Consider the following 17,191-nt stretch of genomic DNA (forward strand, 5'->3'; position numbering starts at 1 on the left):
GGACTTTAGGCTGTGTTAGATTATGTGAGGAAAAATCCTGTTACCTGCTCCATGTTGCTAAGATCCTGATATGTTCCAATGTGACGCACCGCCCTGGCTATCACATCCTACAACACACATAGTATGCAAAAAACACAGAAATGTAATCGGTTAGAAGACTTTTATTACACAACAAAGCACAATAATGAATAGCGAGTGTGTGTGTGTGTGTGTGTGTGTGTGTCACACCTTGACAGCAGGGACAGGTTTTTTGGACGAGTTGACCTGTCTGATGTCGGTTTCTATCACTTCAGGTCCTGTGTTTCTGATCTTCTTCTTGTAGTCTGCGATGACGTCTGTTCTCTGCTGGAGGTAGGGACCAAAGCTAGGGAGGCTCTACACACACACACACACACACACACACACACACACACACACACACACACACACACACACACACACACACACACACACACACACACACACACACACACACACACACACACACACACACACACACACACACACACACACACACACACACACACACACACACACACACACACACACACACACACACACACACACACACACACACACAGTCAGAGAGTGGGGATGGCAGTAGAGTGCTACGAGGCTGTTTAGGAGAAACAAGTGAATCATTAATTTGACTCTATTTATGAGAGGTTTTTTTGGACAGGTTGTTGAGACTCATCCTGTAATTCCAGCATTCAGACTCAGAGTAAATTAACATTGTAGTGCCCTCTCTGCAGTGTCTGTATCTGACATCATTTTGTCACTTATCCTAATAAGATATTTAATCATGTTAAAACCTCTATTTTATGTTGCTAATCCGTTTTATTTGTTAGTATGTATGCCATCACCTGTATCATTCAAAAGTGTAAATGTGATAGATACAAAGGTACACATTGGATGGAGGGATAATTGGATTTATATATAACAGACTCTATGCTACGCTATGACATTACATTTGTGTATATGCTTTGACATTAAGCCTTTTGAATTTGAATTTTAAGTTGCAATAATTAGAATTAATGGCATTATAGCCTATGCAGACAATTAGAGTGTTTTGTTTTTTTGTTGAGGATGCTGAATACATTTCTGAAATTTTTGGGATCAAACATTTCAGTTTCTACCAGAAAATTGCCATATTTGTACTCCCAGTGGGCTGATCTAGAGGAATTATTTAGAAGTTTAAGTTTAAGAGGACGCTGGGTAATTTGTATTAGCTAAATAGCTTATCATTTTGAATAATCTCAACTGAGTTAAAAGCTGTAGGATATCTGACCAAAATTATTCTAATTATTATTCTATAGAACCTACCTGTCCCACCAGTTCTTCTAGTCTGGGAACTGGTTTTCCCTTCTGATGTCTCTCTGTGGGAGGAGACTGGCCGTCCCAGTCCCTCAGCTCCAGGCTTTTCAGGTACAACAAGGCCTTCAGACCTGCAAACACATATCCACCATTATGCTATTATTATAACATTTCATTGTCTCAAAGCTGAAGCATTAAGGTTCACTGCCTGGAGAATGTTTATGTTGGTGGTTATATGTTGGTGGTTAACTCTCCAGACGTGATACAAAGGTACGGTTGGAAAAGCTCTTTGTTAGTGAGGTGGTAGTTACTATAGTAACTTTATTTACACCAGTAGGAGTTTTCAGTTTCTTAAGTCAATGCTGACTTTAGTTCAAAATAATGTAGCGTACATCCTGTTGAGATAACAAGGCACAAATAAACCAGCCTCTGGATCATTGTTGTAAACTAGCAATAATACATCTCAATGCTCAGTGCATGCCTTCGATTGAAATACAAAACATGCAGAAACAGTTACATACCCACACAGTAATCCTCAATGACTGTGAAGTCCTGGTTCTGGACTGCACTGCACACCTGTGGGAGTCAAACACAGGGAGAACATCAGACAAAACCAGAGGGAGGAACACTTAGATTTGCAGATTTTCTCTATTTATAGACTTAATAACTGTTTCCACCATGTGAAAACGGTATGTGGTGAAAAGTAAAAAAAATGCATACAGTAGTGAAGAGTAAGGGGATTCAGAATAAAGCCATTTTACAATATGTAATTAAACCAAGAACTGCATCATAGGAACAGTAACATGCATTCATTCATGTATCACCTGTAACACTGAGGCTCCGGCGTGGAGGAACTGTAGTCCGCTCTCTGCAGAGTCGATGCCTCCCGTGGCCAGGATGGGGAAACCAGGGAGGGCTCTGGCGATGGCGGACACCGCCCTGAGAGCGATGGGTCTGATGGCATTACCTGCACACAGTGTTCTGATCAGGGAGGGCTTGGGAGAAGTCAATGTTTAGAAGAGGAACACACATTCCCTAGAAGTAGCATTCTATAACTACACCCTTCTACACATCAACACATCCGCCTCGTTTGGCTCTGATTGCACATCCATCCTCCCTTTCCTCTCCAATTATACATTCCCCTTCCTACCTCATCCTTTCCCTATATCCTCAATCCCTTCCAACATCCCTTCAACCATCCCTCCTTTCCTTTATTTATTCATTAATAAAGGAATGAATTCATCCCTCCCTCCTTACGTCCCTGTCCACTCATCCCTTCCTTCAATCATCCATTCATCCTCCCCTACATCCCTCTGACCATGTATCCCTCCCCCTACACCCCTTCCTCCTTTTATTGCTTCATCCATTAATCTTTTCCTGCCTATATCCATTCATCCCCTCATCCTTCTCCTGTAAATAAATGGTTATCTGACATACTGTAGTGTTGTGGTCCTTGCAAGTGAAACAGGTTGTGTATGTGTTTGTATGTTTGTGTGTATCCTCACCAGACACCCCTCCATACGTGGTGCGTTTGCCCTTTCCAACCGCCGGCCAGGGGGAGGCGTCAGCCTTCAGTCCCATCATACCTGAGACTGTGTTGGTGGCTGTCACTCCATCTGCTCCACCTAGAAAATATCAACAGTACATAAATTGCGGAATGTAAAGGATTTGGAGGGAATAAATATTGAGTGTGGTCTGATGAAGCGTGTTTACCTTCATGAGCAGCCTTGGCGATGTCGACAATGTTGGTGACGTTTGGTGTCAGTTTGGCGAAGAACGGAATGGTAACGGCCGCACGCACCCAGTGACAGATGTTACGCACCATCACTGGGTCCTAATGACAAACACATAGAAACACAGGCATCATCTTCTACGTACTTCCATTTACAAAATAAAAATTGGCCAGTAGACATTGTGCTTCACAGATATGGAGCTCCAAAGTACACACATTTGTGTACTTTACTGCATTTAAACTCAATCTATAAGCATATATTGCCGATCAGAATTGCATTTGTGTAACATTGTGTGTGTGTGTGTGTGTGTGTGTGTGTGTGTGTGTGTGTGTGTGTGTGTGTGTGTGTGTGTGTGTGTACCTGTCCACAGGCCAGTCCCATGCCTCTCTCTCCCATCCCATGAGGACAGGACAGGTTCAGCTCCAAAGCATCTGCTCCAGAAGCCTACACACACATTTTTATATTTCAGATAATCACACACAGTTTTGTATGTACATTTACTGATTACAAAATAGTTATACTGTGTACATTCTGTAACTGCGTGTGTGATTTTTGTTCACCTCTGCCATTATGGCTATTTCTGTCCAGTCTTCCTTGTTGTAACTGCACATAATGCTGGAGATCACCACCTGATAGAGAGGAAAGGTTTACACAGTTCAACAGATCTATCAACATGTGTTTGTAGGTAGATGTGAATCTGGTTTAGCAATGACAACATCATAAAATTAATAAACTTTAATCATATAGCACCTTTCAAAACATAGTTGCAAAGTGCCTTCAAATAAAACAGAACACTGGCTATAGACTGGGACAGAGAACCAAGACTGTTGCTAATTTGGTATCAACTTGACCTATAATAATTTGTTTAGTTTTATAGGCATTTAGCTGCAGGAAATGTTGTGACATTAGAGGATGTCCTGAAAGCAGTTGAGGAGATTAACAGTATAAAGGGAATGGTTTGCAGGGACGCAGCTTAAATAAATCTGGGTATCACCTGCATCAAAATGGAAACTGATGTTGTGCTTACGATGATGTGATCAAGGGGGAGCACTGGAGAACTGGACCCAGCACCAATCCTTGGGGTACCCCACAATGACTACCTGTTGCAGCTGATGTGGCATTGTCAAAAACCATTGTAGAGTCTCCCAGTAATAACCACCCAGGTCTCAAAACAGTTCAAAAGGGTTTCATTACCTAAGATATCAAATGTGGCTCTTAAATCAAGTAAAGAGTAAAGAGCTGTTTCAGTAATATGGTGTTTACTAAATGTTTTCATAAAAATATTTAAGCATCATGTTTTTAGTAAAGTAGAATCAAGGCAGAACTTTGTCCATAAAGAAAGATCATGACTTGAAGGGAAACTGACGTTATTGGGGAAGTCCTTCTTCAGCTCGGCCACTGACTGGCACCAGTAGGCGGCGGTCTTCTCACTGATGAGCTCAATGTTGAGGAAGGAGCCCTGGCCGGGTCCGAACATATGTCCTGAGGTGGTGCCACGTACAATACGAGGGGACACGTTGGTCACCAGATCCTGCAGACATAGATGTATAAGAATTAATCATAGAGGTAGCGGTGGCTGTGAAAAGCGTATCTTTTTTGTGCTGTGATATTACATCTACACTCTAAAAACGAATTCAGGCGACCTTTCACCTCCACTTAATTAAATGCATGGTTGCAAGATAAAAATGTGAGTTAATTGATTTAGATAAACATTTTGAGTTGCAAACATTAATTTATAAGTTGTGTTGACGTAATAATGTTGGTAATTACATCAACTTAATATTGTGTGTAATTTGAACTCTGATTTCTGCGTTAATTGACTTAAAACAAAATTCAAGTTGTAGTAAGTAATGCAATTGGCTTGATAACTTAATTGTTCTACACCTTGAGTTAAGGATTTCAAGTCCACTCCCACTTAACATGCCTGGACAAGTTCCGACAGTTAAGACAAATAGAAATATACAAAGGACATTTTAAGCTGAGTGTCATCTTTTGTCATTCAAATACAGTAGATAGCCTTGTAGTTGCACTGTATAGGCAAATTGCTGTTTGACCAAAATTAGAAATCTTTGAACTGTGAATAATTATGTGAGAGGATACAAAGTAGTGGAGGCTACTGTGAGAGTAAAAATACTTTGGTTACTATTTTGATATCGCTTTTTATTAAAAATGAATCTCGGTGAAGCAGATCAAGGACATGCTTCTTGAGGTAGGATCGTTATTTAGAGTTGTCATTGAAATGCAAGTTGTTGGCAGTCACCCATTCAGAATATATTAATTTAGGTTATTTCTCTTTTTTTCCTTTTTCAAAAATAGCACAATACAATTGAAGTACGCAGAGAACTATAGCCATCCGCTGCCTTGTCGTGTACCTTGGAGAAAAGGAAGAGGACCTTTTCAAGGAGTTTCGCGACGTAATTAAAAATCTTGAAATAAAATAAAATCCACGGGCACAGTGAACACAGGACAAAATCACTGCTCTCTGTCAGTTACATTTTGAAGCATATTGCACTTTTGGCCACACCCCAATCAACAATATCTTAGCAATGTTCAGCATGGATAGTTGTTGACAGCAATGGCATGGGAAAAGGATTGTGTACAATTTGAAAAGTGGCTTCTGCTCTTTATTTAACCTGTTCAAATATTGTATGGAACCTGCAAAAAAGATGAGAAGATTGATACACTAAAACTTGCACGGTTGTGATTGACTAAATCTGTCCACATGCATTTAAACACTAGGCAAAGTACTCAAAACCACCTCTGTGTGTCTTCAGGACCACATTGCCATGATGACACACACATGCAGACTCAATAGGTGAAAACAATAGCAGCGTTGCTTTAGCAGCTGGTAATAATGGCTCTGAATTCGCTAAGAGTGACAGTTTAAAAAGTATGCAGTTACCTAATTCATTATCTCTTATGCGCTAACCTATTATTTAATGTGCTTCAAAAGGACATGAATATCGCCTTCATTCACCACCCCAGGATCTGACCATACGATGGCAACTATCGTGGTCGAGGGAAACAAATGAATGAGCAAGCATTCTGCGTTAAATGTGTTCATACTGTTTGAAATAATGACTGTCGGAAGTGTAAACATCTTTGTTACATCTTTTGTAAAACGTATGTGTGTGATCTGCAGATTGGGGCCATTGAGAGTTTGTTACTGTAGTTTTACAACAATTTTACAGATTTGAGATATTTGGCACTGGTTTTAAATATGCAAAGGCCTCTAACTTCGTTGTGATGGCAGCATTTATTTGCTGTGTCCCCATTTCCCATGGTAATATGGCTAATGTGTTTATTTATTATTTGTGGGGAAATTTAAATTTGTGTTATTTATCTTATTTTTCAAGATTTAAATGAAACTCAGCGCAAGTTCTTTCAGGAAGACTGGGTGTATACATTCACTCCGCAGCTGCATATAATCAGCTCATCACAGGCGTTCTCTTTAACCTATTACATTTCACCTCATTCTCCAGCAGCCAATCAACGTGCTGCAGCCAAACTATAAAATGGTTCTCCTCTCTCCTGCAGTCAGCTGTGATTTCAGGTGTTCATGCACCTTATCATATGGAATGATGAAAATGAAAATGAATTCTCTCCTGATTGAAACATCATGTGTTGAAATAATCAACTGCAGTTCAAAATAAAAAGTGAATTGCCTAATATTTTTGTTGTGGGATCAATTAATTTCTTTCTTTAAAGGCAAAAACATGAAAAAGCTAAGAAAAAAAACTATTGAATACAATGTATTTGGAGCAACTTAATTTATAAATGGTTGTCAACTTAAAAACGTGTGTTCACAATGATGGTAATTAAGTACATACAACTTAAAATTCCTTTTAAATCATACGGTAAAACAAGTTGGAACAACTTAATTTTTGGAGTAATCAACTTAAAAACTTGTATCCCAAATGAGGGTAATTAAGTACATACAACTTAAAATTCCTTTTAAATCATGTGGTAAAACTAGTTGGAGCAACTTAATTTTTGGAGTAATCAACTTAAAACTTGCATCCCAAATGAGGGTAATTAAGTACATACAACTTAAAATTCCTCATGTGGTAAAACTAGTCGGAACAACTTCATCTTTTGAGTAATCAACTTCAAAACTTGTGTTTATTTTACCAATTATTAACTAAGTGGTAATTAAAAACACCTCTGATTGTAGAGGAAAAGCCTTCTCCCCTAACTCAAATAACTTTGTTGCTTTAAGACAATTTCATGAGAAGTTGTGTTAACTCAATAAACATCGATGCAAACTGTTGCGTTGATTTTTCTTTGTTGAGCCAAGGCATTTGTTTTTAGAGTGTAGTTTCCCATCGAGTCATTGTGCAAGTTTCCATTAATGGCAACATCAGAATCCCATAAACATCAGCTGAAACAAACTCCTTTAACTTCAACTGTTTCATGCACCTCAATGTTGTTGGGGAAATATTTTCCAAAGCCCATAACTGTGACCCAGTTTATCAGTTCATACTGTCCTGACTGAGCATAGGCACCTGTAACATTAGCTGCTGTGTTCTCAGTGTTCTGTCTCCCTGTTCCTGCCTGTTGGCGTCAGCTGATAGAGGTGTTATGATTCTATCTTGTTATGTACAATGTTGATGATTCTCTCTGAACTAGCTAAGCACATGGGTCTGGGGTAGAGTTCTTCAGAATTGACGTGGCAAGTCTACCGTGAAGTCAGAACCTCTGGCTCTTGGACTTGTTTTGTGAATCCTCCGGCCGAAGCTCCAAATAAACCCATCAGTGTTTGACATCAGAGCTCCAGCTCTCCCCATGTCTCCTTTGAGTCGGTGACTCCCACTGCATTGCTACACAGAAGCTTCTCACACAAATTGTCTCACGCTGCTCGGGACGGAAGTGCCATACAAGCAGGGACGTGCACAGGTAGGCCTACGGGCTAATGTTGCCGGGGCAACGGCCGTTTTCCCTTTTTGACTGACCTGCCCCTCTGGAGAGAGCGAGAGTTTTTTTTCTTCTTCTACTACTTCTTTTACTTCTTCTTCTTCTTCTTACATGTAATTGCCCGCAACATTTTTGAATGAAGAACTCGTTTCAGTGTGAACCATAGACTATATATATAAAGGGTGTGAACTCATTCTACAGTATGACCACAAAAGTGTTTTAAACCAGGTAGGCCTACGTTTTTATTATTTATGTTCTATATATATATATAAGTGTGTGATTACACATGTTACGTATTATATATATATATCATATTTATGATAGGCTACTGTATTGGTGCCGGTGCGTTAAGACCACCTCTAGTGTCGGATTTTGGAAAATGGATTTTGAGTTTTCTCATGGCAGGGACTCCTGAACAACAACAAAAAGCCGGCGTTTTATCCAGTTTGTACACAACGATGGAGAAACTTAACAAGCAGCAGTGGTCCACTGAAGAGACCAGCTACCTACTGGGAATCTGATCTTCTGAAGAGGTACAGAGGAAGCTGGAGCACAATCGGCCATTGTTGTTGTTGTCGGTGTCAGCTGTGAGGGGTTTCCGCGCGGTTTGGCTTTATGAAGCAGGCAAGCCAACAGTTACGTCATGACGCAAATGATGACGCAATGACGCAGCACCAGCCGGACTCTGGGCAGTGTGAAAAGAGCCGGAGCTAAACCGAAGAACCGGTTCTGAATCTGAAAAGCTCTAGCACGGAGCTTGAACCGGAGTTGCGTTGGTGTGAATGAGGTATGTGTGGCTGGTGAAGTGCACTGATGCCCCTTTCACACCAATGCGTTTTCAGCGCTGGCTCGGAGCTAGAGCCTGAAAAGTACCGTTTTTCTTATTCACACCGCAGCGGCGCCGTCTCTTAGCTCCGGAATCCGGTTCACTTCCAGCTCCAAAATATTAGTACTAGTCTAGAAGCAAGAGCTTCGGCGTCGAGGCGTGCAGGAAACTAAACCCGCCTCCCCTGAACATGCGTCGACTGAAGAGTCTCGTCATGCCTGCCTACAAGCAGTAGTGCTGAGCAAAGTGACTAGAGGGCAACCACACACTTATAAAAAAAAAAAACACTTTATAAAGTCAGGCAACAATAACCAGGCTTCGTGTGATTCAGTTTATTTGTACCTTACTTTGACCACCCGTTCGCTGTTATTGATCATTGTGGAGAGCAGGCAGACGTTTTGTTTTGTATTATAGCAGCTATCGGATGGAATCCATACATGGGCTGCACAGGTTGAAAGTAGCCTATAAGGTCGGAGAAGTCGTTATTTAATTTAATCTGGCTTTGCTTTAAAAGCAACACGATCATCGACCCGACGCAGTCCCCCGTTGTTGTTCTTGTTGTGAGCGCCGTTGGGGAGCAAATCAGCGATGTAAACGGGGACGTCATGACGCAGCAGCGGCAGCACCATCCCGGCTCTGAGTGGTGTGAACAAATCGGGAGCAGAAAAGGGAAACCGGAGCTGAACCAGAAAAGCTCTAGCACGGAGCTAGAAAGGGAAAAGCGCTGGTGTGAAAGCCGCATGAGAGGGAGAAAGTCACAGCCTTTGTCTATAGCTTTAACTCACACCACCGCCGTCTCTATTAAAAACGAGATGGTCTAAAAGCACTCTCGTTGTCAGGGTTGTCAACTTTGGGTACCTGGCTGGAGTGAGATTTTGATATCATGGGTTTAATTACACATATGCGCACGAAATGGCTGCTATCGTGTCAGCAGCGGGACCTTAGCATATATTAGACCCTCCAGAAAAACGCGGGCAAAAACCATTGATTATGCGATTAAACATGCGGGGTTTTAATGTGATTTTATGCGGTGAAATTGCGGGAAGTTGCGAAATATGCGGAAAGTTGTGAAAAAGAATAGATTTTTTTTTAAATATGGGCTGTCTTATTTATTCTCTCTCACACACAACCTGCCACTACCATTAAACCCCTTTCCTATTCAATTAAACACATTCAATGTTTATTTATTGTAAAAGCAATGGGGCTATTGCTTTTACTCTCTCTCTCCCACCCACCCACCCCACACACACACACACACACACACACACACACACACACACACACACACACACACACACACACACACACACACACACACACACACACACACACACACACACACACACACACACACACACACACACACACACACACACACACACACACACACACACACACACACACACACACACACACACACACACACACACACACACTTCTCCGCCTCATTCTGTTTTCATTTACTCGTTCGTTATCTGACCAGCTTCAATCTTGTAGGCTACTCACTTCGTTTCTTTTAGTCCTCGAAAGGGTTTTGGAGATTGAATCCTCGGTGAACGTGAGTTGTTTGGCTTTCTTGTCCGCAGCAACAGAAACCATTTTCGAATGTTTGAATGAATCAAAGTGGGTCGTCAGCGTCGACTTTCTCTAAGACGTATGCTCCAACACACAGTTGCACAGGGTGCAGAATAGTTTTTCGTGAAAGACATCGGGGTACTGCTTTGCCCGGTTTTTAGCAGAAATGTTCGTCGTGTGAGTTCCACACGTTCACAGTACGGTGTTGTTTTCCTTCTGTGATGCGCGAGCTGATGACGTCACGTCATCATCATCACTACTTCAGGTCAAGACGAGTTAACTTTTTTTTTGCGCGTTCGTGTGTGTTGGAGGAGGGACTCTGTAAGGAAGTCTGAAGGAAGAGGCATATTTTTTCCGGTGGTGTATTTTCAAATTCTAGCGCACTCGAGCTGGTTTCTCCATTCTTACCTACTTTAACTCTTTTTAGGGTGCAGCTATATGTTTTATTTATTTCAAAGTGGGCACATTTTAATTATATATTTTTTTCCTTCAAATGTGCAGAGGACTCCCCAAGTGCTGTGTTTAATTTATTTTAAAGTAGGCCTGTGTATTATTTTTAATTCTCCTTATAGGAGTTCTTTGTTTCTTATTAGAGGTTAACAGTTTTAGATAATGTAATAAATAGCCTAATAAATGCAAAAAAACCGTAGTTTTTGTCTGATATAAAATATGAAATAGGTTTTGCGGCTCCAGACAAAAAAATTAGGGATGCACCGAATATTCAGCCACCGAAGATTATCGGCCGAAAATGGTTAAAAGGGCCCTTTCGGTTTTCACGCCACGCGTGAGGTTTAGATTATTTCCCAGTCTCAATCCAAATTGTGCTGGTAAGACGGGGCAGCGCGAGGTGCCGGCATTACCTGATGCGCCACAGTTCTCTACATTGCCTGAGGAACTGGCTTCGATCCGGGGTGCATACATAAAATTATAGGCTAATTGATCACGGGTGGGCGGTGGCATGCGAGTGTAGAACAAAACTGTGTTTCACCGTTGTGATGAACTCGATAGCGAGTGAGGCTGGTCCGTGCAGGACTACAATTAACTGTGCTGTTGTTGGAGAGAAAGGATAGCGGATAAAAAGTCTATGCACTCCTGATCGGGATTCATAGCGCCACTAGAATTGAGTGGTGGTGTCGCAAGAGGATTATCGCTCTTGGACGGTCTTCAGGCACCGATCTAGGACTTGTATACAAGGGTGGACGCGTGAGTCAAGGCGCCCACTTAAACAGATAATTCCCTACCCCCTCTGAAACCTCTTAATTTGGACTAAATTGAGCTGGATGAACTTTGTTGGTACGCTGGTGTTTATTACGGGTTCATGTTTGTTTGTCTGATTGTTTGTATCGGGGGTCTATATTGGTTTGTCTACCCGCCGTCTTGTGTATGTTTGGTAACAACTAATAATGAATCAGTCCATAGCCAGGGTCAAATAAACTAAACTTTAGTTAACTCACCAAAAAGAAATGACTTGAGACAAATAAATAATATAAAGATGTAAAGCAAAATTCTGGTAGTATAAATGTGCTGTAAATTGAAAATATATAGCAAAAGAGTGTTTTTATGACTGTCTCTGAGTGTGCAGAGGAAAATGTAAACACGAAGCACACTGTTCAGGGTGTGCGCTGTAGGTGTAAGAAGAAAAGAAGATTATATTACTTTAAGAATACATTTTAAATTGTATTGCTGTTATGTTAAGATATTTTTGTGACCTTGTATAAACCCTATGCCCCGTCCTGTGCCCCGAGACCCTCAGAGGCATCACTGCAGGTCGTAAATAGCTGCCTGAGGAGATCAGGGTAGCTAAATCTGTCTGCTCAATTAGGTCAATGTTGTATTATTTGTTTCATTTATTCTTTAATCTATGTATTGTATGGTAACAATGAAAAAAAATGTAATGTATTGAACACATTCCGAAACAAAGCTGATAAGACAGAACTAGACTCAGACATAATACGAATTATTGTAGAAACATTTTGCACTGTTGCTGCAAAATTGACATTTTGTTGATTATCTTTTCCAACTGGCCACTGGATTCAGATAATTAATATAAGTTGAAGTTCAATTACAGTTTTAAATATAGTTTAACATTCTTTATTGAACTGCTTCAAATGATTTCTCGTATCAACCAATTTGGTCTCCATAGACATTACTAAAATTCTAATAGTTGTTAAACTACTGACAAGTTTTCTGAAACCAAGCTTATGAACAAAAGATTAAAGGTCGCTGGTTAAGCCAGGATCAATATATTTGTTGAAGTTTTTATTGTGTGCATAATAAATGTGTTAAATGAATTGAACAATTCTTTAAAAAGTATAATGTTGCAATCTCTTTAAAATAAGCAATTAGCAGTTAAAAAATAGATGTTGTTTTCCAAGGGCCTCTCCTTCACAGGCCTACACTTTAAAACATGAGAATTTCAAATCATGACAGACAGAGATCAGTATCACTTTGTGTTGCAAGCCAAACCGAGGGGTTCTACTTGAGCCCAATTTAAATACCATAAAGAAAGTATTGAACCCAGCTCAAGCTAAATGTCAAATGTATTTAATAATGTACAAGTGCTTTGATTTATTTAAAAAAAAAAGTCCAGTCTAGCTTCCTTCGAGTTCAGTCTAAGCAACAAATTGTTTCTCATAACATTCTCATTGCTGTCCCAAATGTTTTAACCTTGGGCAGACAGGCTGTTCACACACACACACACACACACACACACACACACACACACACACACACACACACACACACACACACACACACACACACACACACACACACACACACACACACACACACACACACACACACACACACACACACACACACACACACACACACACACACACACACACACACACACACACACACACACACACACACACACTTTGGATAAGTATTCATCTTATCCACATTAGCCGCGTTCACACCACAGTACTTTTCCCACTTTAGTTCCGATATAGTTCAGAAATTTTGCGTTCACAAACTTCACACCAAAAAGAGCCGGAACTAAAATGAGCTCATCAGAACCTTTTTTACCCCCTTTTCCGAGAGCAGGTACTTTCGTGGGAGAAAAAAGTTCCCTTGGCTGGGCGTAATGCAAACCATGCCCCGTAAAACTCCCAAAACCCCTGGTTTTGAACTAAATAGTTCCCATGAACCTTTGTGGGAAAAGTACTGCGGTGTGAATGCGCCTATTGTAAATTGTTGCCTTCTTTAGAGTTTATTAGTAATTCAAGATGAATTATTAAATTAAATATGGTACATAAGATAAAATGAATAAAATAACTTTTACTTGATAATTTTGTTCACAACATTAGACCTGTCCTCTAATCTCTACTAGAATAAGATGCGTGTGCATGTTTGGGTGTTTTAACACTCCTGTAATGTACCTAATCTTGTTATCCTTTTCATTACAGAGCTGGGGAAATTGTGTATTGATTAGATTCTGATCCGTGCAAGTCCAATTTTGACTGACTTTAGTTCTAATGTTAATGTTAATTTGACTTCAACCCATAATTCATTATTTAAATGTACTCTAAATGTCACAGGATGATGGATTAGTGTTCCACATTTTTTCCACTAATTTGTTTTACGATTAGGCCAATGGTAAAGAGAGACATTGATGACCTTGTGTCCTTTTTGTTAGTACATGGTTCCATGTTGTCTATGGCCTTGGACTAGAGGTCACCCAGTTCTGCCCTGCTACAGTCCGGCTGAGTGCAGTCACAGAGATGCTATGGCTGCTCTAAATGACATTAATGGTCGAGAATGGACACCATTTCCTGCTCCCAGAGAGAATGACGCTCCTCAAACTGAACATTACAGCCGTTGATACTGTCTCACGTGGGTCTGCTCCCCCCACCGAGCCATGAACTGAAACATGACATCTGCTTTGAACACATGGAAGCCTCCCTGTAACACCAGCACCAACCCTTGGGTCAGTCAGATGAGACTAACGGCTTCACTTAGGGCATTTGGTTCAGATACATGACTCTCGTTACCGCAGAGTGGGTTGTTTTTTTAAGGCTATTCATACTGCTATGCAGAGGATGCCTGTATGTTGGCGAGCTGTTAAAAGCCCCTACTATTTTTAGAATAGGCCTAATGTCAGGTGCCTCTTAATGTCTAGTTCTACATGTATTCACATTATATAGACCAGGGGTTCCCAAACTTTTCAGCCCGCGACCCCCAAACTAAAAGTGCCAGACACTGGCGACCCCCTGTCGCAATGGAGCGAGCTTAAGTTTAACTTTCGATTGCATGATATAGCCCAGCGCAACACCTTCCTCAAACATATTTATTATGTTTGACAAATAAACTTATTTGTACCCTTTTCAGGCGATTTGTAATCTGTTCTAGAAAAACTGTGTTTTTTAGGATTTCAAGAAGCATATAGAACAAACAATGGATGTATTTTATGAACATTTATCCATGCTGAAAGTAGATTGAGATATGTTTAGAGTGAGATAGAGATTATTATCTAATACATGCATCCGATGAAGCATTGCATGAAGTCTGTTGATGATCAGAGGCTGTTGTTGGGGCTGCATAAACGTTTTTTTATTTTTGTTTTGTAGGCAGACCATGCAGGCCTGAGAGAGTTAAACTTGGGCCTGCGACCATAGTTTTACTGTATTTTGTTTTGAAAATCCACAGCGGAAGTTTGTGTCGTACTATATGCGGTGCATTTTGCATATCTCTCAGTAGCCAACAATCTGTGAGTCTGTTGGCTCGGACATAAACTCGTAATAAATGTAGTCTACATTTCATAATAAGAGGTGTAAAACCTGAGAGGATTTTAAATCACATTTGAACTAAATGCTTATACAATCTGTAGTTGTATTTGTATTGTTGATTTAATATGTGAACGAGGCGATATAGAGAAGGTTAAGCTGTCATTATTAGGCTGTAATTTGTTATATACTGTCGGAATGGGTAAGCAGGCCTATTGTTTTTGGATATTTGTGGAGTTAGGCTGGTCCGTGAGTGTTTTTTTATTGGTTAAGTGGTCCTTGGTATGAAAAAGTTTGAGAAACACTGCGCTAGTGGAGGAGCCTCGTTGCGTGGAAATTATACAGATGGCTGGTCCGCCCCTGAAAAATGTCTATGCAAACGTTATTATTAATAATAATTTTAAAAAACATGTTTATAAAAACAATTCATTAATTTGTTTTATTATTATTATTTATTTATTTTCCATTTTTATTTTGTAATCATCGCGACCCCAAATTTGGGAACCCCTGATATAGACAATGTTTCCACCTAGTAAAACTAAAGGCTGCACGAAACTCAGGCTACCATACAACCATTCTGTTCTGCTCTAACGATTCAATTGATAGATTGTACATCAAAACAATTAGATTTTATTGTTTCCAATGATAACGTCGCCTTAAGTGGAGCAATGCAAACCTGTTGATCAAATGTAGGGTTTTGAATTTGTTTGACATTTCTCAGTAATGACACCCTCAGACACCCAATTCCATTCATGCTATGCCTTCAGTAGTGACTCAGATGTTGAGGGAATTAAGCTTTTCCTCCCAAATCAGATATACAATTTGACTTTAACTTTAACTATATATTTATTTGTTGTTACTTTCTTCTCTTTTCTTTTCTCTTCACTATTATCTGTAAAGCGTCTTTGAGCACCTGTAAAAGCGCTAACAAATTAAATCTATTATTATTATTATTATTATTATTATATGCTTTGTTTTTCAACAAATGTATACATTTCCTGCATAATATATGTTTCTCACAATTGTTTTTTGTAAGCTGCACACAGGTGATACTGAGTCTTCTCGATTCATAGATTATAAACTATACCATACTTGAATAGACTCCTAAGTTATTATTTCATATGTGACATATGTAAGAAAAGGGAGGGAAGAGTAAATTATATTGAGTAATTGATTTTATATTGGAACATTTATTTCTCAAACCTATATATATGTTTTATGAAAGAGAAAATGTATTTCTGATAAACTAATATTTTATCAAAAGGTAAATGGTGAATTAATATAACATTTAGAATCATTGAGAAGGGGTTATATCCACAGGGACTAGCTCGCCTTTAACTTACAATAACATTTCTCTGCTATGGACTGATGAGTATGATTCTTGCATTTTAAATGACTAACACAAACCTTACATTTATGCATGTGCTTGTGTCAGGAAGGCTCCCAAATAATTCTGAGGGGCCTATCCTATTTTTGTAATTAAACGATAATGTGCTAATCCATTACCTTGAGTAGTCTGCACTCAGGAAAACATCCCTATCAGAGTTAACCCAATAACTAGGACAGCTCTCAAGGCCAAGGGTCAGAGAGAGAGGGTCACACTCTCCGGCTGAAGAGGGCACCCCCAGCCACGGGCAAGGAAGCACGAGGTCGTTCGAGATGAGAGGATTCTACTCTTCACCTTTCTGCTGAGAGAGGATTCTACTCTTCACCTTTCTGCTGAGAGAGGATTCTACTCTTCAACTTTCTGATGAGAGGGGGTTCTTCTCAGAGGTGGGGACTCGAGTCGCATGACTTGACTCGAGTCGCATATTTTTTGACTTGAGACTTGCTTGACTAACATTGATAAAAGACTTGACTTGACTTTGACTTGGTATTCATGATTTGAGACTTGACTTAAGCTTGAGATAGATGGCTTGAAAGGACTTGACTGTTTAAAATTAAATATTTGCGTTTGTTTTTGTAGTAAGATATTACGTTTAGTTTTTTCGAAAAACGTGATTATAGCGCCATCGCTCATAATTTCAAACCTGGCAACCCACTAGAAGGCAGGAGTCTCAGTTAACATGGCAGCGGCTAGTTTTACTCCAAAAATAGTG

The 17,191-nt window shown here is 40.0% G+C and overlaps 1 protein-coding gene across 1 annotated transcript in view; it reads right to left on the reverse strand.

Annotated features, from left to right (window-relative positions):
* LOC307017615 (dihydropyrimidine dehydrogenase [NADP(+)]-like) overlaps positions 1 to 17,191 on the reverse strand; it is a 78,719-nt gene continuing 61,528 nt past the window's right edge. Inside the window, exons 14-23 of the mRNA XM_079647247.1 lie at positions 4,414 to 4,578; positions 3,608 to 3,676; positions 3,408 to 3,491; positions 3,028 to 3,148; positions 2,820 to 2,939; positions 2,139 to 2,281; positions 1,836 to 1,890; positions 1,324 to 1,445; positions 229 to 375; positions 1 to 107 (exon numbers count right to left, since the gene is read on the reverse strand). Coding sequence (XP_079503373.1) covers positions 21 to 107; positions 229 to 375; positions 1,324 to 1,445; positions 1,836 to 1,890; positions 2,139 to 2,281; positions 2,820 to 2,939; positions 3,028 to 3,148; positions 3,408 to 3,491; positions 3,608 to 3,676; positions 4,414 to 4,578 — 1,113 coding nt within the window. The 3' untranslated portion in view covers positions 1 to 20. The remainder of the gene's footprint in view (positions 108 to 228; positions 376 to 1,323; positions 1,446 to 1,835; positions 1,891 to 2,138; positions 2,282 to 2,819; positions 2,940 to 3,027; positions 3,149 to 3,407; positions 3,492 to 3,607; positions 3,677 to 4,413; positions 4,579 to 17,191) is intronic.

This window comes from Notothenia rossii, assembly GCF_949606895.1.
Source record: "Notothenia rossii genome assembly, chromosome: 9".
NCBI lineage: Eukaryota > Metazoa > Chordata > Actinopteri > Perciformes > Nototheniidae > Notothenia > Notothenia rossii.